Source organism: Strix uralensis, chromosome 2 (assembly GCF_047716275.1).
Source record: "Strix uralensis isolate ZFMK-TIS-50842 chromosome 2, bStrUra1, whole genome shotgun sequence".
Classification (NCBI taxonomy): Eukaryota; Metazoa; Chordata; class Aves; order Strigiformes; family Strigidae; genus Strix; species Strix uralensis.
In genome coordinates, this window is record NC_133973.1 from 66,792,197 (window position 1) to 66,806,188 (window position 13,992).

The following is a 13,992-nucleotide window of genomic DNA, read 5'->3' on the forward strand; positions in this document are numbered from 1 at the left end:
TCAGTTTCCACCACTGAATTATATAAGTGTGCATTTGAATGAAGATCAGCTTGTACCACAGCAATAAAACCACATTTCCTTTTTTTACACTTTGATTTTAATATGTCTTTTGCAGATTTAAGAAGTTTGACAATAAGTATTTGAAGAAAATCTTAATTCGGGAACACCAGCCCAAATCCAGTATTGTGTCATTGTACAAAAAGATGGAGATAAAACTGGCCATCGAGATGGCTGAGAGTGGCATGAAAATTTCAAAATCATCCACAGCTTCTTTACAGTGAGTACTGACCTCCTGACCTTTTGCAGAGTAGGACAGGAAGGAAGGGGACAAAAATGACTAAATACCCAAGGGATTTTATGACTTCAATAGAAAGGTAAGAAAAAAGAGTTATGACAAGAGAAGTTGCTGTTTTGTGCTGACAATTTGGTGGTCATCATATTTGCACTTTGGCTCTTTGTTCACAGAGTAAAAATTAAAGTCAGGGATATTTTCCCTGTTTCTCTTCAATGATAGGCAGTTTTGAAGAGGAATCATGAGTCATGAGCAGGAGTCACTCTGACTGCTTTAAATCACAGCAGTGGTTCAAGGTGGCCATACTTGCCACTTATCTGGCCTGTGGGTTTTGCTCATCACTGCTAGGTACTGAGAGACCTGCAGGAAAGCTTAGAGCGCAGGTCCCGACTCCATTATCCCAATCACAAATTTTTGCTGAGAGCAGATTTCCTTCTAACATTTGCAATTTTTGCTACTGCAGTTTGCAGTCCCTCAAAGTGTCTTGACATATTTTGGTACTTCCGTACCAAATTCATCCAATTAAACGTTAAGAGCAACCTTGCGAAGAAGGACTTGGGGGTGCTGGTGGATGAAAAGGTGGACGTGGGCCATCAGTGTGCACTCACAGCCCAGAAAGCCAGCTGCATCCTGGGCAGCATCAAAAGAAGTGTGGCCAGCAGGTCGAGGGAGGTGATTCTGCCCCTCTACTCCGGTCTGGTGAGACCCCACCTGGAGTACTGTGTCCAGCTCTGGAGTTCTCAGCACAGGAAAGACATGGACCTATTGGAGTGGGTCCAGAGGAGGGCCACAAAGATGATCAGAGGGATGGAACACCTCCCCTTGTGAGGACAGCCTGAGAAAACTGGGGTTGTTCAGCCTGGAGAAGGCTCTGGGGAGACCTTATAGTGGCCTTTCAATACTTAAAGGGGGCTTATAAGAAAGATGGGAACAGACTTTTTAATAACCCCTGTAAAAACAGGACAAGGGGTAATGGTTTTAAACTAGAAGAGGGTAGATTCAGACTAGATATAAGGAAGACATTTTTTATGATGAGGGTGGTGAAACACTGGAACAGGTTGCCTAGAGAAGTTGTGGATGCCACCTCCTTGAAAGTGTTTAAGGTCAGGTTGAACAGGGCTCTGAGCAACCCGATCTAGTTGAATATGTCCCTGCTCATTGCAGGGGGATTGGGCTAGATGACCTTGAAATGTCCCTTCCGGCCTAAACCATTCTGTGATTCTATGACTATGAAACAGTAATGCAACATGGCATCACACAGACCAGGGAAGAAAACTGGTCGGATCTCCAGAGGTATCACTGAGGAAACTACCCTATAGGAGAGAAGTCTGTACAAATCTTTACTCCTGCATACTTTAACTGCTGTACATGTATTTATCCTTACCTTGAAAGCCACTGTCCAGAGTCTGGGTATTGCTAATGACACTTGCTCCCACAGATTGTCTCCTGGGCTCCTGCTGGCCACTGTTGCTGCTACTGCCTGCTCTCTGCTGCTGCATCCTTCAGCCCCCTATCCATTTTGCAGTAGCCTTTGGCAGGGCCCAGCATATTTTCTTTTTTAAATTATTATCTCAACCCATACCAGAAAGTCCAAATACCAACTGGACGTTAAATTAAAAACTTTCTTGAAACTTTGACTTAATCATGTAAAGAATCTTCTGCTTTCTTGAAACTGATGTCAGCATGCAGCATAAGACCTAGTCCTTTTCTTTCTAAATCATTCTTTGTTGAACGGATGATATTAAAAAAGATTGCGTATCTGTCAGGCTCCTTCCTGTCTGCTGTATTCCCTTAACTGTTCTGAGCCAAGAGGAAATGTGCAAGGTTGGTAGACAATCTATGGCAATCAAACCACATTTCTCTTCCTTTCTTGAGGAAAAGAGAAAATAAGACAAATTGCTCCAGTGTAGTTCAGAAATTCTCTCCTGAGCAGAGAATTTAGATTGAAAAATATTCTATAATAAACAGCTGATATGATGGACTAAATTTTGCCATCTCTACTCTGGCTGTAATTGGATTTTACTGTGCATCAACCTCTGATGCACAGGTTGTCCTACTGAGACAGCCTGTTTAAAAATGAAATATCAACTTCAGAAAACAAAATGCAGCCTGTTGCTCAGAAACATTCTGATTCTTGGAGGCTGCAAGAGTGTTCTAGGAAAATATATGTTTTCTCAGCTCTGCTCATTGATAGGTATCCACTGTTGAGCACTAGAGGAGACAGGATAGTTGGATCTTTGGTCTGAGCCAATACAGCAGTTTTTATATCTCCATTCTCTTGAGCAATTAAGCAAACCTACTTAAGCCTAAAAGGTTTCCAAATGTGTTTGTAAATTGTTTGATTGTTATCACTGCGATAGCTTATACCTAAACTCCCTGTCTTCGGTGAGGATGCAAAAATCTGGCCACGAGCAAGTGGAGATTTGAAATAAAATTTCAATGTATGGCATGTAAAGCAACATTTGCAGTGCCAGAGCAGTGAGAAAACTGTCTCATTAGCACTTCTGATAAGTTCTGCAGCCTTTAGACACACGAGGGAAAATGCAGATCTCCATCACTGTGAATTAGCATTATCCTCAGAAATTGCATTCATGCTGGTGTGATTCCTGCAGGTGGAGTGGGTGTCCAATATGCAGTAAGTATTTCCAGTGCAGACTGGAGAAATTTGCCTATGGACTGTGCAAAAAAGAATCCACATTTGAATGAAAATAGAGCATTTTGTTATGATGTTTTGAAGAATATGAGCCTTAGAAATAAGGATAGAAATGGCAAAAGCAGAGCCAAGCAGATATTATCAAAACTGTGTTTGTATGGCTGTTTTTTGAAGGAAATATGCCCATTAGAGTTGATTTGATGCTGAGCTTACTTAAGGTCAGCTTCATATTACTGCAATACCGACTTTGGTAAGAGTAAATCTTAGAATATATTGATACAGTACAGATCAGAATCAAGTGCAATGTTGTCATTTGTGGTGGTACAGTTGTTCAAGAGCTGTGCCTGATGAATGTTATTTCCTTCACGGGACAAGTGAAAATTGGTGGAGAGTTCACAAGGTTCAAAATTTTACATATAATATACAAAAAATAATCTTACAAAGTTTCTGGAAGGCATTTTATATCCTCCACATATCAACTATCTTCATGTCTAAAGAAGAAAGAGATACTGTCATGGTATTCATTACAGAGAGACAGTTTTCATAGCATATTATCATTTCAGTATTTTCTTCACAAATATACCTCCCTGTGCTGTGCTTTGTTGTAACATGCTGGAAGTTTCAATAAGAACAAAGAAACAGTTTCTATAAGGATTGCTTTATGGGTTTGGTAACATACCAAACTTGTTTGGGTTTTTTTGAAAGTTCTTTTTTAATGTACTGTTTATTGCAAAATGTAAAAGCAATCTGTTCCTTATTACAATTCCTGTGCATTGTTATCAGCTGAGTAGGTTAATATCTAATCCTATAAAAAGAATACACATTTTTTATTTATGCTCCAGAACAATACAGACTATCTTCATGCTATTTGTTCTCTTGCTATCCCAGCTCAGCTGAAACTCAGGGAACTTTATTTATTTTATTTGTCACTTTAAGAGCAAAATGATAAGCCTTTAAATTACTTAGGACTGGCCACTTCTGTGCAGGCATGTGGAGGGTGTCAGGTATGCATCTGGAAAAGTAGAGATGATCTGATGTTTTCCCAGTGGAGCTCTGCTTTCCCCTGTTTAGCTGCTTTCCCTGTTTATTCCCTGTGGAGACATTCTGTGACATGCAGACCAGAGAGACAGTTATTCCCTATGATCTCAAAGCTGCTTGCATCAACTATGTCAGTTCAATTTGGTTTCAGAAATGAGCCAAGCCTGCATTTTATAGGCCACTAGATTGCCATTAGTCCCCATGGGTTGTGCCTGTGTTTGCTTTCCCAGGTGTACCTAGGGTCTCTGTGTTGTCCAAAGGGACGGCAGCTAGGGGCTGCTGACAGCAAAAAGACTGATTTCCTTGCTGTGGAAAGTAGCATACACAGGCTGTCCCACAGATGTGGGACCCAATGCAGATGCCAGACCCTGTATGGAATAAAGGTGCATTACACCTAAGCCTGGAAACTTCATGGCATCCCTAGATCCTCTCAGTGTTCTCCCTGAGAGCTGAAAGCAAGTGAAAAACCAACCGGTCAACAAGTGAACACACCCAGCTGGCCTGGAATTGGGTGGTGGTGATGGTCTTTTTTTCTCTGCTGGTAAAAACCTAGCTTTGTTGTTGTTGCTGTTGTTGAGAACTGATGAATGTCAATTAGACGTTTGTTGGGAAGGATTTATCAGGGCCGGGATAAGATTTTTGTTCGATCCAGAAATGGAGTCCTTTTCTGTCACTTTGGCTTGCCAATAGCTGAGCGGTAGACTCATGGGTCTCTCATGCCTCAAGAAGATCCTTAACCTACTGGTTACCCCAGACCTACCTCTAACACTACCCCTTAACCTATTGTCAATTTCTCTTTCTTTTTACTTCATGAAAAATTTGGCAGATCTCAGTTTTGGTCTGATGCAGAATGAAAACACATTCCTAAACCTTGAAATATATCAGGAATTAATTCCAGGGACTTTGGACCAGTGCTCACTGTCTACTTGATGGTAAGAGGCAGTAAAATATAGAATCCAGGCAGCTCGTGATGGTCCTGCAAGTCTTCAAGATCAAAGAATGATAGAATCACAGAATGGTTTAGGTTGGAAGGGACCTTAAAAGATCATCTAGTTCCAACCCCCCTGCCATGGGCAGGGACACCTTCCACTAGATCAGATTGCTTAAAGCCCCGTCCAACCTGGCCTTGAACACTGCCAGAGAGGGGGCAATGATGTTCGTATTAGATTATAACACAAAACAGTGGTAACCTTGTTAAACTAGCTGCAATTGCAAATTCCAACCTTTTCCCTATGTTTACAGCATAAGCTCAGTTTAGCTTGAATCCACCTTCCTTCGCTGTTAAAAATTTTAAAATTATTTTAGATTGAGTACAAAATAAATGTACACAAAACTTTGGCAATACTGTACATTGATCATAATCCATTCTTGTATAGCACAATTTACAGGTATCATTTAAGGACACCACTTAGCTGAGAACAATGATTTGCAATTACTTTTTTTTTTTTTTAAAAAAAAAGAGACAAGAAAGCAAAATAGAGAAAGGAAAAAGAAACAGAAACAAGATGAACTCAGACTGATTCATCCTGGAAGATCACTATCTAGTTCCCTTTCTTTTCTTGGGAATTCAGCCAAACTCTCTTACAGAGATTGACCGATTTAGCAAAACCAGTTAACATTTCACAGCAGCCCTCCTTCATTGTTATGCTACTGAAAAAGCCAGGCAGCTACATATGACTGTGGGCTTTTTGTCACAGTTTGTTAAAAATACGAAGATGATTATCGTTTAAGTATTTTTTTTCATTTTAAATGGAGAAACAGGCTCAGTAGCAAGAAAACCCAATACATTCTCCTCACCATAGGACAGGTCTCTCAGACTCCTTAATTGGCATGTGCTTTAGTTCTTAAGGATGTGCTGCACTTTCTCAAAGGAGTTAAAACCAGTAGTACAGTAAAGCCCGTACTACTAGACCATGCTGAAGAATGTATTCAGACAGAGGAGGAAACTTGCAGCACCTTCCTGGATGTACAGCAGGTTGTTGCCCAATCTAATCCTTAAATATGAATTTATGAAGCTTTGAGAAAGAAAAAGATTTTCTGCTGCCAGTTGTATGAGGATTTACAGCCCATTCTGACTACTTGGTATATTGATAAAAGCTGGGAAAGAGAAAAATCTGACATTTTTTACTCATCTTTGGATGATTTTGTGGTGTCACTGGTCACTGAAAGGCTCCTTCATAGCCTTCTGTTTTAGCACTAAAAATAGGTCATGCATCATTTCATGGGAATAGTATTTAACCAACTCGTTAATATCATATTTAAACTTCTCTTTTATTTACAGGAGGGGTAGAAACCGGCGTGTGCATCGGCTCTCCCCCGCAGAGGTGGAGTCCATGAGAGATGTCCTGGCACATAATCTATATCAAGTGCGACAACGGGTGCGTAAGCGCCCTGCTATCGCGGGGTATTTGCAGACTCAAAGCTCTTGTTTGCCCTCCCCGTGTCGGAGCCAGGGCGGGTGGTAGCACCAGGACCGGCCCTGGGGTCACGCCGGGGGGAGACGTGGAGCTGCGCGGGGAAGGGAAGGCGGGAAGGAGCCCTGGCTGCGGGCTCGCTGCGGGCGGGCGGGGAGGGGGGAAGGAAAGCAGGGTTTTTTCCATCAGCTTTTACACCCTGCCGGCAGCGGGAAAAGCCGGGAAAATCTGCGAGCGAGCTGTAGAGGTCAGGCTTCCCTCGCTGCACAGCTACCTGTGACTCCAAGCGCCTTCCCGAGGCTGCCAGACATCCCCCGGGGGGGTCTGAGGTGCCAGGCCCTCTCCCGGGGTGCAGGGGGCCGGGCCGAGGCCGGGCCCATGGGTGCCCGGCACCAGGGGAGGGATGCAGGGCTGCGTGGGAGCCGGCGGGCTGGCAGGTCGCCAGCAGCAGTGAAACTCGCCTGTGGAGGTGGGTGGATCAGCGGCGGTAAACATTGCGTAGCCCAAAGTCAGCAGGGAGTCAGGCTGGTAAATCCTTGGACTGTGTGGGAGCAAGTTTTACCCTTGCTACAGGAGGAGAAAGGAAAAAAAAATAAAATTCTACCTCCTCTGGAGCTTCGCTTTGCACGTTTGGGGTTTTTTTTGCCCATAAAATGGGGTGATAATACCTCAACAGGGATTTGTTCTGCAGAAATCTGTACTGATCCTGATGCAGCCCAGTGTATAATATCTACTTAATCCAATCTTGGGCCCAGAATATACAGCCGAGTGTTCTCCTCCAGCAGTGAGTGGTAGAGGATATATTACAGTAACCTTGAAATTACACAGCTAAATGGGGCTAACTTGTGTAACACACATTTGCTAGAAAATGCTAGGCCCTGCTCATTTAAATGTGTCATTATTAATATGATATTCATTCCTAATACTGTTTGATTTGCCATGGCCAATTATCCTTATGATATTAATTTCTTATCTTACTAGCAACAATTTGCATATGTGGCTGCCTCTTGGATTACTGAAATGAACTCTCTCTCTTCAAAATCAATTACAGTAATGACTACTTGAGCCAGTCACTTCCTATGCGGTATTCAGAACTGTGTGCTTTTGGAAATGAAAGATTGGAAGTAAAGTAATTCCACTTCTAACACCTCACTTCCAACTCTGATGGCCTGGTAATGCTCTGGCTCACCAAACCAGCTTTACAAGGAACCTTGCAAGTGAGACTGAGATCAGATTCTACTTTTTAAGAGGATTTATGAACTTCAGTGATTTTTTCTCTTTAAGGCAGATAATTATTTTCGTCATTTCACTAGATGTATGCGATAAATTAAAATGCTTGTACGAAAAAATGCTCAGTTTTAGGGTAATATTTGGTGAGTTTGTCCAAGTATGGAAAGGAAACTCAGCTGTGTATCTCATTCTGGAGATGTACTCTTTTGAACATAGTCTTTTGCTCCAGGTACACCTGCAACTTGCTTCTGGCTTGGTAATATTAGTACCAAGGCTCAGGGGTGGGTTAACCAGATACGTCTCTCTTGGGACCTGCCTCAGGTCTGTAGCTCCCAATTATGTGATGAGAAGAGGGATGACAAAGGGAGGACAAGCCCAGAGATGTTAACAGCCTTGCGTAGGTAGCTATATTTTTATGCTGCACTTTGAGCAGGTAGGAGTCTATCAAAAATGCCATCAAAATGTAGCCCTTGAGGTCTGAGACTTAAGCTGTGTTCGTGCTTCCTCCCGTCTTGGTCTGCAGCAGTGAGGTTAGTGCAAAGCTGCATTTTTCCACGTGATACCAAAGAGATCTGTGGTGAGTTGGTGGCTGAGCCGGGGCAGGTGTCCCTTTTGCACCATGACTGACCAGACCACACAAGGTTATTAACATTGCAAGCACAAAGAAAATCACCTGGGTGCATTTTCTGTTTCAGGCACCAACATACAGCCGACACAACCTGCCCACCAACACAAATGAGAAACAAGCCCAAGAAATCCTCATCCGTCGGCAGCACAGCCTGCGGCAGAGTTGCAGGAAGGGAAACAGCTTACCTTGGGGTAGACCGGTACCTGTTCTGTAAAATACTATTCATGTAAAAAATGCCTCTGCTTCTCTGTAAATAAAAGACACCCATTTTTATATGCTTTTTGCAATAACTAAAATGGATACTTTTCCCAGTGTCCTCATGCAACACCTAAGAAGAAAGAGCTCCATGTAGCATGTGGACAACGTTTTTATGTCCTACCTCTATACATTGGTCAGAAATCAGCTACTATGGGTGTAAGTAGTAAAATAATGTAACTTGCATTGTTTTGGCACGTGCAAAACAGTATAATCACGAAAGGCCTGATGCAAAGCCCTTGACACCTTGCACTGACAGTTTGGGCTCTTGATCAGTAAGAATAAAATTTGTCTGATCAAATGTAGGCATTACAGAGGAGATAATCACAGTTAAGGAAGAGCAATAAGTTCTTGCTGGGTATATTAATTTTATTTAAAGTTGTCACCTGAAATAGGAAAGATGAATCTTAGAAGAACATATTTCTCTTTGCTGACTGTAAAAAAAACCCCTAGGGCTATTATATCAGACACAGCTATTTTCACTGGAGCTGACGTTGAGTTCAACCAAATTCAAGCCAAGCGCTGATCTTATTCACACCTCTCTAAATTCGGCTGTAAAGGTACAGAGGCACAACAGAAAAGGCATATAACCATCCCTCTTTACCGTCCCACCGAAGAAGTGCAAATTGTAGAGGCAGTCATGGGCACTGAACATATTTCTGTCTCATACACAGGCTAGAACCACGGAAGTACGCTACCTCTCTTTGCCTCAGGGCCCCAGCCAGCACACTAGACAGAAAGCCAGGCGTGTTACTTTCACAGGTAATGGAAGTGCTTTACTCTCTATCCTACTCCAGCAGTGAAAGAAACTTGGCCAGTCGCTCAGGGGATTTAACAGTACTAAATGAATACTCCCATGGAAGTCCCTGGCCTCTTTAAATGAGCTACACCCTTCTCTCCTTTCTTTTTTATCTGTTTTTTATATGGTCATTACTGCAGCAGTTTCTACGTCATTCCAGCACTACCTAGTTTCCTCTTTTCCCTCTTGCACAAATGCAGACCCATCCTCACTTACACTCTAAGTAAGGAGACAGAAGTTAGCAACACTGAATTGCCCAGTGTCAGAGAAAACATGGAATGTAGGACACCTGAATGTTTTCATTGTCTCCGTCTGTAATCTTCCTGACTCCTTTCTGAGTTTATTTACGTGAACCTGAAATGCATATGGGTTCCTTAGAGAAATTCATTTTAATTTCTGGCAAAATCAGCTATAGCGATTGAAACCATATTTTTAATCTTTGTCTTTGTATCAAAAACTTGGACAACAAAGTTTGTTTCCTGCAGGTGCAAAGTTACGTTCTTTCTTCCCTCTCTGTTTTACTTTGAAAGAGATGAAAGCAAAAGAGATCAGTGTGGGCAAACCATCTCCTTGAGGCTGGATACTCACACGTGACGGCAGCAGAACAGAAACCCATAGGATCTATTCAGAGGGGAAAATTTGAGTTGCTTAAGGGGATTTTTTTTTTTCTATACAGCCAGTTCTTTTTTGTTCTGTTAGTCAGGCCATCATGGTGGGGCATATGTGTCTTTCTAAAAGAGTCAAACTGTTCTACACAGCAGCCTCAGACCTAAAAAGCATTTCAGACACTTTCAGGAGACCAAGTCCTGCTATAGCAGACAGGCACATTATTTCAATTGGGAGAGGAGTAAATCTTGAAACGGTGAATGCAGATACATTTTTTACTAATAGATAGGCCTGAATTTGAGCCCTACCTTGTGATCTATCCAAATAATTAGACTTCTTGGTCTGGCTTCTGGCCCCATTTTAGGTCTCAGGCATAGCATTCACACCACTTTAAATGTCTGAAGCAGGAGGAAGCCACCCTAAACACCTCTCATAAACTGGGTTAGGATGAGATTAATTTCGCTTGGGAAGCAAGAAGAGAAATACTCATTATGTAGGAAATTAGAATGACAACCTCATATATCCACATAGACATTTACAGAGATAAATGCCACCTTTTCTGACTATGCCTGGAAGCCCTCCTGTAGCAAGCATCCTCCACAAAGCTTGGTTCCGCTCTTATATATAACATATGTAGAAAGTTTAGTAACTAAGAGATCAGAAATGACCACAAATAGATCCTTAAACCACCTATCAGCTCTTTCTGCCACTCATACAAATGCATGATTTCTTTGATAGATTATATCATTCATACTTTGTGGCAGTGATGCCCCCAAAGGGCTAAATAGAAGCCCTTCAAATCTGAAAATACCTATCCTATTTTATTGCTAATGGTGTAGTATGCCCACATGGCCTAGCAGAAGCAGGTTCTGTTGTTAAAGACATTTGTGCCCCTGTTTGGTGGTGTTAAGTGCTGGCACATGTGCTCTTACTTTGTGCCAACTGTGAAGTAAACATTAGCATAATTAATTTAATAGTTATTAAGTTGCAATAACTTGGTAAATTTGACTGTGTGACTATACCTAATACATCTACTTTAAATAATTTTATTATTCGTAGACCTTTGTGTTTATCTCCCAAAACCTTCTAGCTTGTTATGAGCTGTTTCTTTAACTAATTTGCTAGTGCATAGTCAGACTACAACTGGCTTTAAGAAAAGTGAAAGGTATATTCTGTAAACTGAACAGAATGAAAAAGCCAGCTATTGTCCTATTGCAGGCAAATTTTTATTGTGTATTTGTGGCAAAGAAAGCTGGTAGGAGCAGGTCTGACACACCCAATGTAATCAAAGCGCCCTAGAGTCAAACTCCTGGTTTCAGGTGAAACTGTTTTCTTCCCAGTTGTTAATCACAGGTGACTATTAAACTTGATTTTCAGTGGCACTAGTGTCTTCTCCTTGGTCAATTTCTGTCTTCTGCTGGCGGTTTTATAATGCTTTTCAACCATGGTACTAGGTACACTTGTGAAATTTGTAGAAAATTGAAAGCTACATAAAGGAGCACTCTTGCCTGGTGAAGGCATTGAGCAGCTCTGTGAGGCACTAAAAGACAGCTGAATGTGCTTATTTGCTGGGGTTTCAGGGTAGAGGCAACATCAATAAAATCTTTTAAACAACAGCTTTGGAATGAAGATAAAAAATTAGGGTTATTCTTATTTCTTGACTGCTCTCTTTTTCTGTAGCAATTCTTTAAAATGTTTCAGTTCCAGGGTTTAAAACCATCATGCTGTATTGTATTGAATACCCTTTAACTGTCCCTGCCAATACTATGGTGTTTCTCTTTTCTCTTTTTCAAAATATGATTTTTTTGTCTGTTTTCCTTCAGATTACCACAGTAGTGGCTCTGATGCTGCATTCCCGGTAACGTTGAGACCCCAGCCCCGACTACGGCCACTTGAAACAAAGCACCGCCCGGAAGAGCTGATGCCGATGGCACGCTTGGATAGACGAGCAGGCCCATCCAATCTTTCAGGTCGAAGAGGAAATTCAATCAGCCAGCATCGTTTCACGAGAGCAGGCAATCTAGCTCTAATGCCAAAGTCTCGATTCACTGTGGGAGAAGTAGAGAGGTATGAGTCAGAAGAAGAGACAGAAACGATGGCACCAGTCAGGTCATTAGTCATATGAGGAGCAGAGAAGAGCAATGTTTGCATCTCTAGGGCCCTTTGTATGCTGCTCCAGAGAAAATAACAAAGCTCTTATATGAACCAAACCACAATTTTCCTTCTGGGACCAGTGCACTTGTTCTCGCATCACTTTCAAGCGCTGTATCAACGTACTTAGTGGCTCAGAGAAGACTTAAATTCTTGTATGTTTATATCAAGATTTCTTTCCAGCAGAACACTGCAGAAAAGAGGGCAACACGATCTTTGTAGAGGTTTAGACATGGATTTAAACAACAGTAGTTGGGCACATGCAGTGCTATGGGTGACTGATACTGCTTTCTTCTGTTCTGTACTATGGCCTGCATCCAGAAGAAAGAAACACTGAAGGACATGCTTGGCACATGAGTGCCCAGATCGGTAACTTCAACTTGCCTAAAGCTTTTGACCTCAGAGTAGCTGAGATATTCTAGGAAAGAGTTAAAAAACAGGCCTTTTTAGGGCACCTGAATGTCGCTGAAGATGCCTAAACAAATACTTAAGTCAAAAGGATTTTTAGTGGATGTTTTCAGCACTTGGATATCTCTTGGTATCTCACATTTTGGCTCTGCAAAAGTGCCTAAAATCAGTTGCTGTGATGGTCCATGACTCCTGCTACTTCAACCAGTTTCAACACGTAGGCACCTATCACCCACCTACAATTGTTTTGGATGAATAAAGGAGGCATTCTAGTACGTACAAATGCAGAAGACTCTTCAGGCAGGGGTGCTGTCAGGATGCCTTTTATTTACAAATGTAGGATAGTAAGAATGCACATAATATTCTTGTGGTTCAGCAAGTGGGAGGCTTCATTGTAGAGCATCTTAACTCCATGCCCCACTCCCACCTTGCCAGAGGGTGCCCAAATCGGTGGACCACTCTTCGTACTAAAGCTGGACCTGTAGACAGGAAGCAAGAAACTGTGATAAAAGGTAAAGGGAGCCAAACTTTGTAGCTTGCTGGCTAGCAGGAAAGAGAGGCCCTGTGTTTTGCTCCCAGCTTTTTATAGGGTGTCTGCCTATATGTTGCAGAGAGAAGCATTTGCTAAAAAAAAAAAGCAGAAATAACCAGGGGGACATGCACTGGAGCCCATGATCTCCCAACCTTCCTACGGAGCTCCCTTCCAACTCACTCTGTGCGCCCGTGCTCCAGTCTCAATGGTGGGTCTCTCTAGTGAGAAGTGAGAAGCTCTATGGTCTTGAGTAGTTTTGGATAAAGTCTAAAATCCCAGACACCCAGTTCCTCTGATGGAACTCTTTTCTGCAAAATGGAAGCAGCGTTACCACTATCTTGAAACTGTAGGTGAGCTGATTTTATCCAAAGAGATGATTTGTGTCCAAAAGTTCATAAACCCACCCTTACAGCTGCACTAAAATGAAATCTACAGCTGAGAAATACTCCAAGTTCAGTCATGTTTTCTTCAAGTTTCCCTCTCTCCTCCACTCAGAGCTTGCTTAGATGCCCAACTCAAGGTCCGTAAATGCTACTGCAAGACTCAGAGAGGTAAGAATTAGATAGCAGTGCAACCTTTATGTTTCACTTTTTTATATTATTATTAAGTGCTTATATGTCCTGGTCCAGAAAAAACTTTTAAGTGTAAGTTATGACTTCACATTTCTTACAATGGATTTCTGAATCAGGACAGGTAGCATCCAAACTAATGAATTTGAAAAGCGCTATCAGAGATAAAAAATAAAAGCCTTTTTTTTCCCCTTTTCTCATGTTTGCAGCATTTATGTTTAATAGGTTATAATGAATTGTCTGTACTGAAATTGTACAAAGCTTTGTGGAACTTAAGTTCTGTTTGCATTTCCTCATTGTGCCAGAGAAATTATACAACTCCCTTTTATGAAAGCAGCGGCATGTTATTGAAAGAGAGTAGGATTTGGCTTTTGTACCAACAATGAATAAGCAAATAAATACAGTTCTGTACCTGAA

The 13,992-nt window shown here is 41.8% G+C and overlaps 1 protein-coding gene across 1 annotated transcript in view; it reads left to right on the plus strand.

The window, feature by feature from the left end:
* Positions 1 to 13,992, plus strand: part of SLC9A4 (solute carrier family 9 member A4) — a 37,635-nt gene extending 23,643 nt beyond the window's left edge. The window contains exons 8-12 of the mRNA XM_074860962.1: positions 116 to 277; positions 6,265 to 6,361; positions 8,323 to 8,454; positions 9,185 to 9,272; positions 11,739 to 13,992. Of these exons, the coding sequence (XP_074717063.1) occupies positions 116 to 277; positions 6,265 to 6,361; positions 8,323 to 8,454; positions 9,185 to 9,272; positions 11,739 to 12,040 (781 nt within the window). The 3' untranslated portion in view covers positions 12,041 to 13,992. The remainder of the gene's footprint in view (positions 1 to 115; positions 278 to 6,264; positions 6,362 to 8,322; positions 8,455 to 9,184; positions 9,273 to 11,738) is intronic.